General features: G+C 43.5%; 1 protein-coding gene and 1 long non-coding RNA gene across 3 annotated transcripts in view; one reads left to right on the plus strand and one right to left on the minus strand.

The window, feature by feature from the left end:
- Positions 1 to 12,503, minus strand: part of KCNN2 (potassium calcium-activated channel subfamily N member 2) — a 73,279-nt gene extending 60,776 nt beyond the window's left edge. For both annotated transcript variants that reach the window (XM_042787724.1, XM_042787723.1), the window contains exons 1-2: positions 11,313 to 12,503; positions 10,942 to 11,037 (exon numbers count right to left, since the gene is read on the minus strand). In XM_042787724.1, coding sequence (XP_042643658.1) covers positions 10,942 to 11,037; positions 11,313 to 12,503 — 1,287 coding nt within the window. The remainder of the gene's footprint in view (positions 1 to 10,941; positions 11,038 to 11,312) is intronic.
- Positions 12,504 to 12,581: 78 nt separating this feature from the next.
- Positions 12,582 to 19,987, plus strand: part of LOC116959457 — a 41,157-nt gene continuing 33,751 nt past the window's right edge. The window contains exons 1-3 of the long non-coding RNA XR_006164850.1: positions 12,582 to 12,636; positions 13,358 to 13,449; positions 17,845 to 17,900. This is a non-coding gene — a long non-coding RNA (uncharacterized LOC116959457). The remainder of the gene's footprint in view (positions 12,637 to 13,357; positions 13,450 to 17,844; positions 17,901 to 19,987) is intronic.

Genomic DNA, 19,987 nt, shown 5'->3' on the forward strand with positions numbered 1-19,987 from the left:
CCTGTATTTCTTTATAGGTAAAATACTGCTTTACTTGATAACTACTAATTCCAACTGCAGCTACTTTGTCAGAAAAACAAAACAAAACAAAAACCTCCCCAAGAAAACAAATTGCAACATATTCTGTCAAACACCTCTTAGCATACACAGTTCTTCTTGCTGCCCCATTAATTATTTGAATGTTACAGCTTCATCAAATCTGTCTAGTTAATAGCAGCTCTCTCATGATGCTCTGTCCTCAAAGCTACTGTTTTTTTTAAGAAGTCAGCAAACAAGTTTCCACTGAGTGCTGTCAAACCCCTTATCTTCCACAGTTTAAACATAAAATTGCTATTCAAAATGTTTTAGAGAGCTTTATTTTCACATCCATTATGCTCAACGGGACGGTCCATGGCAGCAAAAGTTCTAGATGTCCAGCAGTTAACACAGGGTGATTCCAGCCACAACATACATACAAAAGTCACAGGTGAAATGTAAGAGTTACTAATTTTGGATGAGCTGACATCTCTGATCACAGGATGGGTATGAAAAAATTGTTCAACTTTTTTATTTTCCTTCCACGTGCCAAATGGCAGGGGAAAAGAATGGTCTGCCAGCTTACAGCCACACTGCTACATTTCTCATCTGGCTCTGCTGTATCCCTTTCTGTCGTTGGGAGGCAGACAAATGTCTGTTCATGTAGGGCTACACATAAAGATGAAGAACCAAACATTTTTCTATCTGACAACCAAATCTGAAAAGCAGACTGGCCATGGGTAGTCTTCTATCAATTTTTTTTGTTTAACACACATTTTGCCATTAAACTATCTTAAAACTATATCAAAGCTGAATTGGGAGTACATCAGGCCCAGCACTGGTCTACCCTACCACATAAAGATTTAGTTATTCTAAACCATCATACTGCAGAAATCACAACAGAATACAAGTTATTGGCTTTTACCATGAAGCCCAAACATGAATGAGAACAAAAGGAGGGAGTGGGCTTAGTGTGGAGCCACTTTACCCGTGACACTATTCAGATGAGATCGTGTTCAGTAGTAGCTGTCACTCGGTACCTTTTCAGCTATACTGGAGTTTGGATGGACAAGAATTTCTCTTGTATCAGCCTATACCTTATGCAGAGCCCAGAAACAACTCTTGGGCAGTATCCTACAAAAGAATCCACTACAATCCAGGTGTAGTAGCTGCACAGCCAAAACTGAATTTTACAGCTACCGCACAGAGCAGCTCCACGGACAAAGTGGGTAAAGAGCAACCTTGGTTTATTCATAAATTAATGTCTGTTCAAGAGTTTCCAAGTCTTCTTGAAAAGACATTTTAATAATGACAAAGGTGTTAAGGATCTAATCCTTAGCATATAATGAGGATGCTCTAAACTGAAAGGCTCTAAAGATCCCAGTAATTTAGATACACACAAATACAGATTTTCCTCTGAAGTCAAAACACACCTCAAACCTGCATGACTGGTATAAAAATGGTAACTGATGATGCATCAGAGCTGCAGTGAGAATACTTCTGATGAAAACTTGATTAAACCTAGGTGCTATCAGTGAATGCTCAGTAATTATTATTGCAAATTGTATTTATTTGTTTCAGGTAGAGAACTAGCCACAACTGAACATTCAGTCTTTCTCCACTTCCCCCGAACGAAATCAGAGTTCTATGCAGGTGAGTTTTATGGATAAAATGATACAGACTGAATCAAAGCTACTATGCAACTTTTATTTTTAATTAAAGACATGCCACATTCCCTGGCTGCAACAGATCTTATTCTTAAAAGCGTAACAACTGTTACAAGACAAGAAATACCATTCACCACCTGGGATGAATCCGTGTTTTGTTAAGAGATTGAAGATGAAGCATTGCCTCATAATGCACTATTCTAGTCAAAGACACTATTGTCATAGGTCAGGGTAGGGCAGGAGAGAACATCTGCATACACCTGAAGTAATGCTACAGAAGTTGCAGTGCTATGAAAGCTGGAATAAACAACTGTAATAGGAATAAAATGCTTCCCAATAGCATCTCATTAGGATATACTGTGGAGCACTACATTCATTTTACACTGCAGTGTTTGGGACATCCACTAAAGCAGGCAGATAATTCTTGAAAATTACAGTCATAGCTGGATGGCTACAACAGTGTCTTATTTACATGACAAATGACTTATCTAAGCATAAGACTACAAGATAGGCAAGCCTGAGCTTCAAATGTAGTTACAAAGCCTTCCCCAGACTATTTCCACGGCACTTGAACTCTTGGTCTCAGTGTTCCCTTTTGTAAAAACATCATTTAAGTGACAGAAAAAAATGTATTTGTCCAGCTAATTCCCTTCGATAGTGAAAGCTACAATATAAACACTTGTTATACATGCATTTCCTTCTTTACAAACTATCTTGCAGCTACCCATCAAACCAGAGAACTGATATATAACTTTTTATGGAAGACACACGGCTACACTCTAAAATATTACAGCAACAGTGTTTACTGCAGACTACAGGTAAGAAAACTCAGTAAGCTTTTTACCTACAGTTAACAATAAAATCTATGGATATAAGCCCGTATTTATTAATTTCTCAATTATTTTTTTTTATTTCAAATATGCTCTTTTAAAAGCAAAAATTCCTCCTTTGCCTCTGATACCTTCTTCTGAATACCCACACTCAGTAGCAAGCTAGGTCCCTACCCACAGATGCATACTTACCAGCAGCAGTGGTTTTGCAAGACGAATTATACTTAGTTATTCCTGTACAGCCTTTTAACTCACTATGCATGACCCTTATGGCTCCTGCAGTCTTCAGTAACTATGTGATATGTATTCAGTTAGAATTCAATAAACAATTCTGTTAGTCAATCACGTAGCACAGAACCCAGCTCTCCCCTATTCATCAGCATAGCTCTGAAGTATTAATATGCATAGAAGTCTAGAAGGTGCCACTTTGACAGAACGGGTTTTTCTTTTAATAAATCAATTTCTTTGCAGAAAATCAACCCAGATCAAATTACTCTTAAAAGGACTAAGAGCAGCAATTTTAAAATATTAAGATATTTAAGGACTACCCTTTGGTTTTACTTTATATGGAATTCACAGGGGTATTTCCATCTGTCATGAAAAGAGTTAGTATTTCCTCAAAGGGAATTTAATTCTAAAAGGTCCATCAGTCTCCATCAAATTCAGTGAGTTAAGGAAGCACCTTAAAAGATGCACACACCCCTCTTCATTTCTTCATGAAGTACCTGACATTCACACCCTTTTGTTTTTAAAATGTCAACATAAAACTATGTTTATTAAGGACTGTTTTCACACAGATGAAGAAGCACAATTGCAGGGACTGTTCAAGAGGGAACAGCCAAATGAATCAGTAAGTTACAAATATGTGAACTATATTAAAGGTATTATGTAAAATATTTATGTATGATATTAACTGAACATTTTCCATTGCAAAGGCCTGGGTTCAGACACACTAGTTTAAAGTATAAAATGTTCATGTTCTACCACTCGCTTTACGCAAGAATTCTTTCTGAGCTGGAAAACTTGTTCTCATGACAATCTCTTCTGAACTGACACCCGTAAGAAGAAGTTACTTAATGTACCATTCATTAAAATAACGGGACAAAGTCAATTTACACAACTTCATTAAAAATACACTGTGATCCGTAGGTATTTCACAGATCACATTTTTTGAATGGAAGTTTTTCCATTCACATTTCTCAGTGTAATACAGCTTTTGTCATTATTAAAAAAAAATGAAAAAAATTATATTAAATTGTATTTTTGTTGTTATTCTTGTCACGATGCAGAACTTCTCTCTTTTCCACAGAACAGCGCTGTGGAAACCTCCTCACAGAATTACTTGGTTTTCTGCATATTTTACAGTTTCTTTTCATTTAATAAAAGAAATTTTGTACAATGACCAATATATTCAGCTTACCTGAAAGCTAATTACAAGATCAATTACAGCCTCTTCTCTCAGGGGTAATTTATGCCTTAAAAGGATCTTCATAGACTCAGAGCGGTAGTTCATCCTCTAGTAAGGGAGTGTGATCACAAATTTTGACATCAAAATCAAGGGTGAGAACAGCCAGTTGAAGTTGCATAGAGGCTTCCACACAGCTTTTTAATTCTCCCAAGTCCTAGGAAGATTCCTGTTCTGATCTTTGCTCAAAATGGACCACAATACATTTCAAATAAAATTAAAATCCCAGAATACTACATTTAGTAGATCACATACAAACCAGAATGCAAGAGTGTTAATCTACACTTGACAGTCTTGGCACTCTTTCTCTTAAACTCAGGCAAGCCAGAGCTTCAGTCAATTACCTGACAGAATTTTCTGATCTGAAGCCCCCACAGTTGAAGGATCTGACACGTCCAGTACTTTCACATTAAGATGTGCATGCAGAATGCCTCTAAGATCGTAGACAACAGTATCATCTCTGTGGATTTCAGCTATACCACACGATTCATACAAATCCAGAATCTGATCTCTGCTTACAAACGTTCTCCTCCACCAGGGCCAGTAACATACCTTCTCACACTTCGTTATGCACTACTATGTCTTGATAAACTTCTAACAGCCTCATTATAAAATGCTCAGAACAACGGTACATATGAATAGATAATACTAGGTATGGCCAGGACAACCATTCAGTGTCCTGACCACCAGGTACATCCTCCTCCCACATTCTAATAGAAGCTACTGGAAATAGAGGCATCTTCTACACGTAACGTTAATGAAGAACACCTCAGCTCCTTTTGGATGCTGTGCATTAAGGGATTTTCTAGCATGCCTTCTGTGCCGTATGCATTACAGTGCTCCGTTACAGACACTGGGCACCTGTAACATTTCCTAGGTCAACAGGTTCTGCAGACATCATCTATCAAAAATGTACTGAATGGAAATAAATTTAAGTATTTTCATATAAATATTGTAAAGTGTTAATTTGGCAGATACAGTGTTAATTTAACAGATACGGTGTCCTTGGATCCCTACACGATTTTCTACTGTTCAATAAACATAAGGAATGCTCTGTTTAATACACATATGGAATGTTTATTCAACTTGATTGGTAGAAAGAAATTTTTGAGTCCGTACATAAAGTTACTGTATCCTGAACCAAAACTGCTACACAATGAGTTTTGTTGTTGCCTAATCCAAGGTCTATTAAAATAAATAGAAAAAAAAATCACTAATTCTCAACAGGCTTCAGATCAGAATAAAACTATGACTCAAAGTTTATTTCTTGATTTTCACCTGTTATTCAACAGACTTGTTCTCTGTGCTCTTAATCAAATTCATTTGTTTCTGCAGATGTTTTACAGCCTGTGTATGCACAGTCTGTGTATTAGTCGGTGTACCTCAGCACAGAGTCAACAGATTGCCAAGAGAGCTAGTGAGATGCACATCTATCACCCCAGTAAAGGCAAAACAACAATATAGATAAATAAATAATTTGGCCTGCAGAAAACTCCTTACTTCTTAAAACAGGAAACTTTAAGGGAGTTTAACTTGGTATTTGTTCATGAGTGCAAAATTTTTACTGAAGAACTTTCCACTGATGCCATTAAGACAATGAAAATCCTGTAAACAGTGTTTATTACTAGAATTCATTACACAACATATTTAACAATGAACAGGTCAAGACATGTATTTATTACCACTCTTTGATGTTTCCTGATACTGCCTATTTAATTTCTGCAAGTTTTCAGGAACAGAGAAAAGAATAACAGATTCCTGAGTCTTCAGCAAGATAGTTGGGCTCTCAGCTGTGATAACTTTCCATTAAGTTAATGAAGACTGAAAATGTTTCACTCCAAATCTATCAGCAGCACATTATTTTCTCACCAATTCAGAACCATCTAGGGGCTGAAGGTGCTTTCTCTCTGGAGCCCTGGGAGGCTCTGTGAAAGCAATGGCTTAACCTTAACCTTGTAGTTTGCAAGACTTTCCACAGACGTTCTACCTAAGTATGAAGTAGCAATACATTTTAGAGGTTGTTAGAAATCTCTACTGACATACAAAAGAAATAAAAATAAAAATTAAGATTTATATTCATTTCTACCAAATGCCATCAACTTTAATGTTTCTGCATGAGTGAAAGCATTTGTATCAGGGAGAAGAAAAAGAGGTTCAGATTCTGTCCAAGAGAGCACAGGTCAGCATTACTCAGGTTACTATTATTCAGGACAGGCAATAGAAGGGCAATATTCATTTACAGAAGGGATACACTAAGCAGTCCAGAATCAAATGAAAAGTGTTCCAGTGGATATATTCCTCCAGTGACTACCATCTCTCAAGAAATACCTGGCTATGGTGGAATTCCCAACAAAACACATTAAAGACCTCCTACTGACAACCTCAGAGAATTTTGATTTTAATTCTTTGCTCCAAGTAAGACAAGAAAGTGCCAGCAGAACTTCAGGAGTGCATACTTAAAAAGAATTTCTATCTCCAGCAGTATTACAGAGAGACAGAGAGGTCTATTTTTCAATAAAAGTAGAAAAACTGCAGCTTTATCATGTGAACTGCTACACTGAAATTTCTTAAATTGCAGAGAAATGTGGAATGGAACAATAAGTTGTCTAGGAATTACAGTTTTAACCATGTTCCATGCTGCTGCTTTAATTATGTAAAATAGTATTAAGTAACCAACTGTTTATGCATGAAGTGGATAATTTATACATCAAAAGTTATTATGATAATTGGAACACACTATCTTCCTAGCTCTTCCCTACTCCAGTTCTTCAAACTCTCAGCTGGAGTAACAGTCAGAGAAATACCTGTTCTAGGTTGGGATAACGATGAATTATATTTTTCCCATTGATATTCCAAACAGGGCTCTTGCTCTGAAGAACCGAACTAACAACCACACAAGTTTGAGGAGACAGCAATGTGTATTTAATTATCTCCCAAGTGTAATGTTTTTAACAGCATTATAGGCATGAATGGACCAACAATGGACCAACAAGAGAACACACATATATGGGATTGTCACTATCCTCAACTCCAATACTGCTACTGTTAGGGTGTTTTTCTAGAAGGGGGAGGGATGTGAAGGAAACTTTCTTGCAATTTTTATTCTCTTTTTCTGGAAATGATAAAGTAAACTACGAATTATCATTTAAACCCATCTGGTTTCATCTGACTTTATAGTAAAGTCTGAAGCCTAACTCACATTTATTAAATTTAATAACAGCTCACACTTCATTCTTAGAGTTCTACAGAATAACTAATCAGTGTGATCCCTGAAAACCTGTTTGATAAAAATATTTTAACATTTCTAGTATCTCACAGCACAGACTACACAGCATCCTTACAGTTACTCTTGCCTAAACACTGCAGCTACACCCTTCCGGAGACTGGGCTGTCGGGTGCGGGGCACTGGGCAAGTTCCTGGGAACTCTGAAACCAAGCCGTGCTGCTAACGGGTTTCGAACGCGAGGCTACGCGCCCAGGGGGGTGCGTGTGCGGCGGGGAGGCGGGAGAGCCGGGAGAGCCTACCTGGCGGCGGGGCGGGCGGGGGCGGGCGGCGGGGCGGGGCGGGGGCCGGGGCCGGGGCGGGTCAGGGCGGGAGCGGGGTCGGGGCGGGGCAGGGCGGGAGCGGGGTCGGGGCGGGGCAGGGCGGGGGCCGGGTGAGGGCGGGAGCGGGGTCGGGGCGGGTCAGGGCGGGGCGGGGGCCGGGGCGGGTGAGGGCGGGGCGGGGCAGGGCGGGGCAGGGCGGGGCGGGGGCCGGGGCGGGTGAGGGCGGGGCGGGGCAGGGCGGGGCAGGGCGGGGCGGGGGCCGGGCAGGGCGGGGCGGGGGCCGGGGCGGGGCAGGGCGGGGCGGGGGCCGGGGCGGGAGCGCGGCGGCCGCCCCCAGGCCGGGCCGCCCCGGACGGCGCGCACCGTGCGGAGCTGTCTGCGGTGCTGAACGGGCGGCGGCGCAAAACGCCGCCCCCCGCCTCCCCAGCTCCCCTCTCCGAGAGACTGAGGTGCCCCAGCTCCTGCACCCCGCATCAACCACGGCCTAACCGGGGATAAAGGCCAAAAAGAAAACCCGCTCGCCTCACGCCGGTATGTTGCTCTCGGCTCTTGGGAAGAACCCCTACAAGTGTTTATAAACTTCCCTCCCTGGTCCCTTCAATCGTTCAGCAGGGCTGGGACTGCCAAACTCAGGAGTCTGGTTTAACTGACCAGCTCTTTCCAAAGCAAAACACGTCGGAAAGGTCATTTTAATGGAAAGACTTGTTACCTGCTATGCTGCTAGGCACTGCTCCACAGACTTGCTTGCAGCATGGCTGTTCGGACTTCCTACCAATAAATCAAGGTCACAGACTACTGAAAAGAACGAAAAAGCTGGTTTCTGTTTTCCAGGATTTCAGGTCACCAGGAGTTTCTAAATATGAAATCTGCAATCAGTAATAATTACTAACCTGTCAGCTTTTTATTTCCCAACATGCTGTCTCAAGCTTTGTAGAAAAACCTACGTATGTTTAGGTTGGTTTGCTTCCACCAGAGTATGGGGGATATCACACTGCAGGCAGAATGCAATGACCTTCTGTTCCATGTAACATTTCTTCCTTCTCTCAGTGAATTCTTGCTTATTTACACTATACCCACTGGTAAAGTCTCAGACAGGAATTAGAAAGGAATGTTCAAACTTGAACATGACTGACAAATAGCTGGTGCAAACAGTCCTCCAGGACACAACCAACCATCTGTGGGCATAGTTATACAGACGTGATTCATTCTGTCACACATAGCAGGATATTTCCTTGAGTTAAAGGCATGTGTGCCTTCAGAAAACAGTTAGCTGTAAGGATTATTTAAAAATCACCACATTATCAAGGTTACACAGTATCTTCTTTCGCCCGGAGAAGATTCCATCCATTCCTAAGCCAAAGTACTTTAAAGATACTTCTTGTTTTCAGACGTCAAGTGTAACATAAATTTATGACCATTGATGCATGTAATTTTTGCTCTACAGGTTCTTCATCTTATTTCTTAAACGTCTGGTGTGTGTACAAAACCAGACTATGCCTAAATTAAAAAGCCATCAGACATGTAATAGCTAATGGTGGTACTATGCCCTTTCATTGAAAAAGAAAACTTCCTTTTCATTTTCAACATGAATGATAGAGCCCCTTGAAGCTGTGGCTCACTCTAGGTCCTGCCATGACTGCTGCAGTTTTTGGTGTCTCTCAGACTAAAACACAGGGTATGCTGTTATACAGCAGGTATACTTCTGTTTTGTACTGTCAGGCAGCACTGAAAACTACATTAACCTCGATTAAGTCACATGATTGCGTAACTCCTTCCATGTAGTTGCACATGAGGAAGTTCTTTAAAATGATCAATTAAAAAAAAAAAACAACAACAACCCCCCCCACACAAACAAGTCAGAATTACAACTTTAGCTTTTTAAGATATTTGTGGGGTTTGGGTTTTTCGTTAGGTTTTTTTTTTTTTTTTTTTCCATATCACATTCCTAATGGAATAAAAATTTACCTGAAAAACTATTTACTTGAAAAAAAACCCCAACCCAATCTGGATTAACTACCTAGTATAAACTGATGCATACAGGGACCTACAACTATTAGGTTATCTTGCATAAAATTTTCTGCAAGATTTTTAAAGTTTCTGGAAATTGCATAAAGTAATTCAAATGTTTACAGATTATTTTTTTTTTTCAGCTTTGCTCTTCATGCCTCAAGCACTACTTATGGGAAGATACACCAGAGAAGAAGTCTCCCACATTGCAGCAGTGCCACTCAATTATTTTTATACAGATGAAGAAACCTCTTCATCAGCACTCCAATAGTTTATAGAGATGCTCTTTCATCAGAACACTTGCTTACTGAGTACAGTATCATTAAACAGCTTTTAGTATCTTTGATATTAATGCAGAGAAAATAGTTTTTAAGACAGAAATAGAAGTTTTGCATGTGCAAGCACTGAATAGGAGGATCTAATTTGGCAAAGAGTCTTTGGTAACGTAACACTTCTCTAACGTTAACTTAAGTGGGAGACTGTGGTACCGTTTCGCATTGAAACTACAGCATTCATTTGCACAAAAGTAGGGTACTATGTGATTTTTTTTTTAATTATCATTATTTTTACTGATTGGTACAAGTGGAGAAGTCTTCTTTGCCCTTGAAAACTGTCATTTCAGCTTGTAGCTCAAAGTACCTCTAACTAATCTGAAGAAGCAAAAGCATCAATGAGTCTATGAGTAAGGTATTTTTCCCTTCAAAATTTTAAAATCTATCTGTTGTATGTGTCAACTAAGCTGAAATGCCAAATTTTAATTTCTTGGTTGAAAAAAAATGCAACTGAAATTAGAACTAATTCACTCGGACAGAACCTGTGACAGTATTTGTGAGACTTATTCCACAGCTTTGATCATTATGTTCCTCCTACCTTTAGCCCTGCCTTTCTTGACAGTTCTTCTCTGCCACATTCCTAGGGGCTGTGTGGCATTAAGTAAAACAAGCCGAACGTTAAGTGTGTCCCCCCTCCTCTTAAAGATCCTCCGAGAGGACGCCCGTGTGTGAGAGAGCGCAGTGAAGATTACATACCTTGCGCAGCGAAGACAACTAACCCTGCCGTCGAGAGAAAACGCACAGCATGAAATTCAGTCATGGGGAAATAAAAGACCGCTGCTGTACATCTGCTACAGAAGACGGCTGGCATGTCACCGAGGAAGTGCGTTCCAACTTCAGGGCTACGCGATCCCACAGCATAACCCAGCAGGCAGAGCTTCCCGGCCCCGGCGCGCCCGCCGTGCTGCTCTCCAGGGCTGAGGTCCTTTCCCCAACTTCGGCAGGCGCGCAGAGACCACTTTTGCTTTCCGAACCGGCGGGAAGCGCCAAGTACTTACCGCCGCTGCGCCCCCGGGCAAACCGCCTCGCACCCCCAGCCACGCCAGCAACGCTCGCTGACCCACAGAAGGAAGCGTTACCTGGATTTCCCTGGCGTGGTACACGACGATGAGCCCGAGCAGGATAATCGTGGAGAGGCTAATAAGGCATTTCAGAGCGAGGGAATACAGCGACTCCTGCAAGAGAAAGACACGGCCGTCCCTCAGAAACCCACGCGAGGGGCCGCTCCCGCCCCACCGCCGCCCCCGGGCGGGCCGCCTCGCCCCACGCTGCCGCGGGCGGAGCGGCAGCCGGGAGCGCCCCGCCGCTTGTCCCGAAGGGGTGGGGGGGGTGGGGGGGGTGCGCCCCTCGGGAGGCGGCCGGGACGGGGGACGAGCAGCCCCGCCGCGCTGGGCTTCCCGAGGGGCCGGGTCCGCCCCTCCGCGGGGCGAGGGCGTGAGGCGGCGGGTACCTTGGTGTAAGCGCCCCAGGAGAGCTCGGTCTCGATGACCATGACGACGATGCCGAACATGCCGAAGATGAGCGCGTAGTCGCTGAGGCGCTTGCGTTTCTCGAAGAGCGCCCGGCGGTGCCCCAGCTTGTAGCCGATGTTCTGGTTCTTCTTCTTGCTAGGCTTGCCCCCGCCGTTGTTGGCGCCGCCCGGGCCGGGGCCGGGGCCGGCGGGTCCGTAGAGCGCCAGGTTGTTGGAGTTGTTGTGCTCGGGTTTGGAGACCACGATCTCCGGGGCGGTGGGGGTGCCGGCGGCGGCGGGGCTGGCGAGCGGCTGCTGGAGCGGCTGCGACTCGGAGTCCAGCTCATGTAGGTTCCTGCGGGACGAGCTCAGGTTGCTGAGCGGCCGCATGACGCCGCCGTTGTACCTGCAGCTGCTCATGGCTATTTCGGTGAAGGGGTTGCTCTCCCGGCGCTGCTGCTGCTGCTGCTGCTGCTGCTGCTGCTGGAGGTGGTGGTGGTGGTGGTGGTGGTGATGGTGGTGGGTGCTGCCGCTGCTGACACTGCTGCTGGGGCTGGCTGCCTGCTGCTGCTGCAGGCTGTGGCACTGGTGGTACTGGGGGTACTGGTGAGGCTGCCTGGACGCGCCGGCATGGCTGGAGGGGGTGAGCTCGCTGACGTTCAGCTGGCTGCCCTGTCGGGAGGAGGCGGCGGAGGAGAGCGGCGAGGAGTGAGTCCGGAAGGCGCCCGAGAGGGGCGAGGAGGCGCGGAGCAGCAGGGGCAGGTTATCCCCCGCGGCTGCCGCAGCAGCCCCGTAGTAGGCGCAGTTGTTGCACTGGAGGCATGGGCTCTGCTGCTGCTGCTGCTGCTGCTGCTGCTGCTGGAGGAGGCTCTGCTTGTCCTGGCCGTGCTGCTGCTGACAGTACGGCGGCGGGCGCTGCTGCTGCTGCTGCTGCTGCTGCTGCTGCTGCTGCTGCTGCTGCTGCTGCTGCTGCTGCTGCTGCTGCTCGGGGCCGAAGCCCGCCGGGAACTGCCGCGGCGCGTCCATGCCGGCGCCGTTAAAGCCGCAGGAGGACCGGGCGGTGGTGCACCCTGCGCAATGCGTTATGGTCGGCAGGGGAGAGTCCTGCTGCCGCCACGAAGGGCCCATCCCGGTTCCCGTAGAATCCAGCCGCCGCGTCCGATTGGTCGGGCGGACCAAAACAATGGGCATCACGTCACCTGAAGGGGGGGGGGGGGGAGTGGACCGGCCGCGGCGTGAGGCGGCGGGGGCCGCGCAGGGTCCCCCCGCCGCCCCGCCCCGCCCCGCCCGGGGATCCCGCCTCCCGCCCGCGCCGCGCCCGCAGGTAAGGGCTGCCCTCGCCCCCCGCTCCGCCCCGCCCCGCGCCGCGGAAGCCCGGGGGTTCCCGGGGGCGGGGAGCGCGTTCCCTTCGCCCCCCACCTCCCTCCACGCCCCCCCCCCCCCCGCCAGGAAGGGTCCCCCGCGGCCGCGCCCCCCGCTCCCCGCCGCCGCTCACATCTGCGCCGTCTCCGGAACATGGGCGCCGCGCCGCGCTCCGGAGCTGTCCAGCGGCGCCTCCCGCCCGCCGCCCTGCAAAACACAGCGTCCCTCGGGCTCCGCTCCGCCGCCCCGGCGGGCCCCCGCCGCGGGCCGTGCCCGCCGTGAGCCGCCGCAGGGAGCCGGGACAGGCCGCGGGCTGCCGCGGGTTGCGGGGAGGCACATCTCGGGCCTGTCACGAAGGAGTGGGGGGGGGGGGGGGGGGGGCACCCGCCCACGCACGACGTGTGTCGGCTGCTCCTTCCCGCAGCCGGAGCGGGGAGAGCCGGCCGGCGGGGCGTGGGGCCGCCACCCGCGAAGCCGCGGGGCGCGGATGGGGGGCTGGAGACGGCTCGGCCGGACCTTCACCGTGACACGGGATTGCTGTCACCGGGCAGCTGCGTCCCCCTCCGGCTCCCGTTTCGTGGCGTGCAGCGCCAGCGCAGCCCTTAAGTTGGTCGCCTGCTACCATATTGCCGCTTCCCTCTCCTTTCTCTCCCAAACTCTCACTGAGTAATTCACACCCACAGCTCCCTTTGGCAGAGTAATGTCTGCACCGGTTAAAGCCTCCTTTCTGCATTTGTTTAAGGGAAGATTCTTTAAGGGAAGGATCGTGAAAACGGTAAGTGATTTACCTTGTTACAGCCGTGCCATTCTTGTCACCAAGGTGAGATTGTGAGGGGTTTCTACCCCCGTTCCGCCCCCTCCCCCCCCTTCCAGGCAGCACTGCCTTTGTGGCTTGAAAAATCAGTTGCAAAATTAGATAGCATGGAAAGTTTCCTGACATCTCTGACTTCTCACAAATGTTAAACACTTCACCAAGCCTTTCTAGGATAAAAGCCTACGTCCTTATAACTTCAGTGTCTCACACAACATTGTTTCCTTTGAAACTCTACGCCCTTGAATGCCTTGCATTTTAGAAATATGAGCGTGGCACTGTCATTAAAGTTTTCAAATATGCTCTGCTATAAAATTTCAATGACTCAATTCCTAACCGTGGTGTACCTTTTAAAGTAAGCGCATATTGCACACACACAATCAAACAACCCTCACTAATGTAATAAATATCATGGTAGTACAATATAGATCGATTATTTAGAGAGTGACCAAAAATTAAAAATCTCTGTGTATGTTTACATAGCATAGGTTATTTTGGAAAAAGCCCCCCCAAATAGGAGTATATGTGATATACAGCATTATAATGCATTGTGATTAATTCACACGTTTTGATTAAAAATGTACACGCACATTCTCACATGAATGGTAAAGCACTTTCCAAATACATCACTCTGTTGTTTTTAAATTAGACTAAAGCATATTTGGATGCTCTCTGTTGCACTCAGTTCTCATGAGCACCAAAGACCAAGAAAAAAACCCCCCACATTTATTTTTAAGTATGAATGGGTTTTTTAACACTGCTTCAAATCTTCCACTGCTTGTTTGGAAAATCGCAGTGCTCTAATTCCATCTCACTGGTCCTATTTTGCATGTGTTTCCAAACACACATGAATCGCATGGATCTTAGAAAATTAAAATCTTAGGGAACCCAGGCTTTTTTCACTCTGTAAATAAGAGTCCTGCACAAGCGTGCTGTCAAAATACATGTTTTGTGAACTAGTTAAAGATTTAGATAGGTCTGGGTTTCATCTTTCATTGTCTGTTCATGCCATGTCCTTAATGTTTGCTTAAAGATACTTCAAGTGTTCTCCTTAACGGAGGATAAAGTCTTCATGACCTAGTTTACCATGAAAGGCTTTTTAAGAAATTTGTAAATCTTCATCTTTTATTTAGAAGTCAGCAAGGCTTTGTCCTGTAATTTCATCTACTCTGGTCACGCAAGGTTTTATTAGAATCATGAAGAAAAAAAATGATCTTTTTGAAGTATTGGTAGACTAAAATATATTATAGCTGTGTTCTGTATGGGGAAATGATTGCATTATTTTTCTATAAAATTTACAAGTCCCAATTTCAATACTTCTACTACTGCTATTCTGTTTATTTGTAGAAATGTCAAGGACAGTGCTGTTACTAGCTTTTAGATATTTCATCTACCTGCTTGATTGTTTCATTATGCGAGTAAACAAATGAATATTCTCGTGTTTAACACAAGAGGTCATACTAATCACACAACATGTTATAAAACTAATCAGCTAGGGTTTTATTTCAGTTCCATTGTGGAACCTCGGATATGTCATCACAGTTTCAAGGTCTAAAATGAGAATGGTTGAGAGTTTGCATTTTCACAACTAAAGCAGTAAACCTTCCTCTCTATGACACTGATCAGTGAGCCGGAATAGAAAGATACTATTTAATCTAACATCTTTCCTTGTAAAACAATTTTAAGGTTCACTTTTAAAAATTAGTGTATTTGTTTTCATATATGAAATATATTCTTCACACGAACTGGATTGTTCTTTTCTATCACAAATAAATTAGCATGAGCAGCTCAGAACTGCTAAATCATACTAAACTGGTAGCAGTGAATCCCTATGAAATAAACATTATCTGTTTGGCACTAGGGGCCTAGGGGCTTTGTTTTTTTCATACCTTTTCATTATATACTGGATGGAACTGCTCTTACTGTTTATCATAGGTCCTGCTGCTGCTTTTCTAAAGAGGCTGGTTTTACACATATGTACGTGTGACTGTGTGTATATGCATGTGTGTATACACCTTTGTATGAGGTAAGAGAGAGACAACTACTGCAGATCTTATTTGATAATTATGATTATTGGAGATGTTTTGGAAACAGATTTTTTTTTTTTCTAAACCCACTAATTGCAAGAACAAGATAAATACTGTTCAGCAATACTGTACCAGTAGCAGGATAGGAAGCTCAACAGACACAGGAAAAATTAGATTTCTGAGAGGAAAAAACCACTGTGAAATATTTGAAGTAACAGCTAATAGCTAGTAATTTGAAAAGCTCACATAACAACATGCAATGAAGGTATAGCACCTACAGCCTACAATAAAAGGTATTAGAAAGCTATCTTGGCTTTTATCCTATTGCCCCTCCTCATGCCAGACTCCTCTTAAAATCACTGAGAATTCCACACTCATAAAAATGTAACAAAATATAGAATGATAGTAACAAAAAGGAAGTGAAAAAAAAAAAAAAACCCAAACAACAAAAACCAAAACAAAACCAAAAGCCTAAGAAATTCCATTCTGTAACAGTAGTTTGAACTTAAAGCATATTCTGCACAAGACCTAGGAGTTTTTGGAAAGCACTAAAGGAAACAGCCTTGTCCTGTTCAAAAAAAGCAAGCAGGGACACAGCTCAGTGTATACACAGAAGGGTACTATTCAGTGAAAGCAGAGTCACGTTAATAAAAACAGAGGTAACACCAGCAGCAATAAGGTATCATAAGATCATTCAGGGTATCCATGCAGAAATAAAAATGCCTTGTGAGACAGCACCAAATGACTGCAGTACATCTGCCAAGACGATGGCATAGAAACTAACCGTATGAGACACGTGTGAAAATTACCTTTTGCATACCATCTGGCAGGGCTTTTACCCACCAGATGTCTCTGACATTGACCCCAGAAACTTCTGTTGTCACATAGTTATATGCCCTAACTGGAATCCCAACCCTGCTGGACCTGTGCATATTTCAGAGGTCTTTTGATAACGTTCCGCAGTAGTGAGGAAAGGAGGAGAAATACCAAATCAGGACTCCGTGCAGATAGTATAGCTACATATTAGGAGGAGGCATGCTTTACTGTTTCTACTTTTGATTTTGTACTGTTCCACTAATCTGCACTTTCTCCTGCTTTTCCAACATATCACCAATGAAAATGCAGATTTGCTCCAATCCAAAACCTTCATCTATGATCTGAGGTCTGTAAGATACAAAAGATAAGGACACTGGATTGACTGCTCTAAAACAGTAACCAAAGTTTTCAAAAGTCAGGATGTCTTAATTCACTGGAATGCATCTTAAGAAATATCTAGAATTGCTGTATGCTTTTCCTACAGTCAAGGGGCTTTCCTTGAGGGACGGAATTTTTTCAAACTTTTTGCTAACAACATTTTTTTATTATTATTGAACATGTTGAAAATATTGGATGGGATCCACAAAACAACTAGGAAAAGTATTTCTTCCCTTAATTCACCTTTCTGTCCTTTCTGGATATTTTCATAGTACTTGGAGGTCACACAAACTACTTCATTTCTTGCCACAACTTTTTTTCTCATTATCAAGGAATACTTCCACCTAGTAGGAATTTCTTAGCTAGCTACTTGCATCACCATTAGTACTGTTTTGCTCAGCCAGTACAGGTGCTCAGCAGGTGATGAGTAAATAATGTTTAATCTGACTACCTTTTATTATTCTTACAAATATGTAACATAACTTTAACTCAGTAGAATTACTGAAATGGTACTATCATGCTCTATTTCTGTTTCAGCCTTTGCAAAAGCACAGAGTGACTTTGAGTTTGTAGGGGGTTATCAGGTGTGAGAGCTTACTTTCAACTTTGCAGAATCCCGTATTTGAAGAAGTTTGATCTGTTGAATCCAGTGACAGTGTTTACATCTAAACATAAGATCATACCTTGCAAGTTGTTAATGCACAAGTCGAAGATCTTAGCAGTGCTTTTCCTCTCCACAAAATAGGTAATTTCTGTTTCATGTAGCAATTGATTCTAAGTAATTAAATTTCACTTGCCCATGTTTGAAAAATAAATATTTCTTTTCCATTGGTACTCTACCATCAGTGCTTCCATTTTACCCTCAGAACATAGTTACTATAGATTTGTACTGTCATTGTTGTATTTGGAAAATTCATTCTAAGTTGCTTAATAACATGATCCCTTATTAGGCTGTAAAATGTGAAAGATGGACTTTGCTTTTCTCAGCTGACAAATATGTGGTGTGTATGATTGCTTTCAAATCATAATACATTGTAGGTTCTTCCAGTCAGTAGCTCTCCCAATTCAAAACACATATAACATGTAAGGTTGATTCTTTGGCTGTATTTACTGAGGGCTTTTTTATTTGTTTTTGCAGTCCTGGTACGCTGAAGAACTCTACAACTTCCAAAACACATTCAAACCCTATGGCACGTAAGTCAGCTTGTTTGTTGCTGTCATCATCTTACCTAAAGCCTTTTGGATACATTCATAACACACACAAATGTTAATGTATGTTGTGGTCCTGTTTGCAGAAATCATATCTCTAACAAGTCTGGAAAATTTCTACGTTTGCAGAATAAATAGAAGCGGGAAAAAAAATAAATCCAATGTTTGGTTTTATGTTACCTGCAGTCCAACTTTCTACTTGGTATCCATTTAATTGTATTTCTCTGGTCATTTTTCTAATTTGTGAGATGGCTGACTCAAGAAACAAGTTTGGGACAGAGGAATGGGGCAGTCGCTGAGGGAAGAGCGTCTCATTTCTTCCTTCCTAGATATGTCTGCCTGCAGCACCTTCTTTTCTCCACTCCCCTCCCCTTCACGTTACCCTTCCTTCTTGCTCTTCCCTACTGCAGAGGAGGCAGGACGCTTACTCTTATAGTACCTGACAGCACCTCTGGGTCAGATGGTGGAATACAGGGATGTTCTGCAGCTCAGCTTTTGTCAAAATAGGGAGTTATTCAAGCTACCTGTGCTTCAGGATGGCTCTGGCTTGATAAGCTTAGTGACTGAGCAACTATTTGAAGTGATATTACAAAAGGTCCTGGGAAGTTTTATAAAATTTTCATTCTCTGAAGTGTAATTCTTCTCACTTCTCTCCTTTATCCCTTATATTTTCACACTACACAATCAAAAACTAACTCTGCTTTTGAGGAAAAGACTAGGCAGTTTTAATTATCAAAACTAAGTTTAAGGAGAAAGGGCTTAAGACTTCTCACATAGCCCATAAAATCTTATCCCATTCAGAAAACATCTCTATAGAATTAAAATTCCTTCCTTTCAGATGAGTAAAAGTCATCTCTGCATCAGATTAGTAGGTCTTGTATTAGCACAGTGCCATTTAAAAATACATATAACACTGTAGACTTTAAAAAGTTAGAATAACCAGACAGTTTCTCAAAGGAAAAACTTTTCTTTTTAAAAATTCTGTCTTCAAATGTCTTTAATTCTGTCTACAACTTCACACATTCAAAATATATTCTACATTAGATCAGTCTAGTGCAGAAATGGGAAATATATGGACAGTATGGTTTCTTCACTCCTGACCAGCATTTCAGATTCTTTATCTTTTCGGAAGATCAAAACCAAGTTTGAAATGGAAAAGATCTTCTATCTTTAGTTATGAAATATCTGCTATAACTTTTATAAAGTATGTCCCAGAAGTTCTTTCTCAGACTAATTTTCCTAATATTAAAAATGTATCAAATGTTCAAGTTTTTCTGTCTCACAGAGGCCTATCCTCTGCAGAAGAAATCCACCCGTAGGGCAGAGTAGGTATCCATTTTCCCCTTTGCAATCATTGCTGCAGAGCTAACAAGGCACATAGGTAAGACATCTTCCTGTACCATCCTGGGAGACAGCAATGCGGGTGTCAGACAGTGTTGAGAGCAACAAGTCTTCAAATTGTCATGTGCTACTTGGTAATGCAATTTCTTTTTAAGGACAGAATTCCAGTATTCAGCCAGCCATGTTCTCTGAAGGATGGAGATGAAACATCCACCTGCACCTTCATGCACCTCGTTTCTAGGCACCTGATCCTCACGGCAGAGTCCAAGCACGTGGATTAGAGGAGTTAGAAACCCAGTGTGCAGGGCTTGAGCTAGATGGGAGTATGAACTGAGGATAGGAATGCGGTCTCAAGACCAACACTGATGACTCTCCTGTTCAGGTGAATGCTCTCCTGATGGGGTAGGAGCCTAAGCATTTTCTTTTAAACACCATCGGCCATTGTGTTCTCTTAAATGCCATCTAGATGGATCTGGGTGTTTCTTCTCCACATAAACACAGTAGGGAGGAAAAAGTGATTTTCCTTTCTGCCAGCCTGGATGGACTCACATGCATACTCCACCTCAGTGAGCAGGTCCTAAAAATCAAGCTGTATCGTAGCTGGGGAAACATCCAATCCCTACAGTTGTCTACCCATGAAATGTGAGATGATTCATTGGATCCGACAGAATGAGAGTACACAAGACACATGGATCTAGTAAAAAATCAGTCACTCCAGAGTAGGAACAGGA

This window comes from Tyto alba, unplaced genomic scaffold (genome assembly GCF_018691265.1).
Source record: "Tyto alba isolate M040663 unplaced genomic scaffold, T.alba_DEE_v4.0 Super-Scaffold_13, whole genome shotgun sequence".
Taxonomy (NCBI): Eukaryota; Metazoa; Chordata; class Aves; order Strigiformes; family Tytonidae; genus Tyto; species Tyto alba.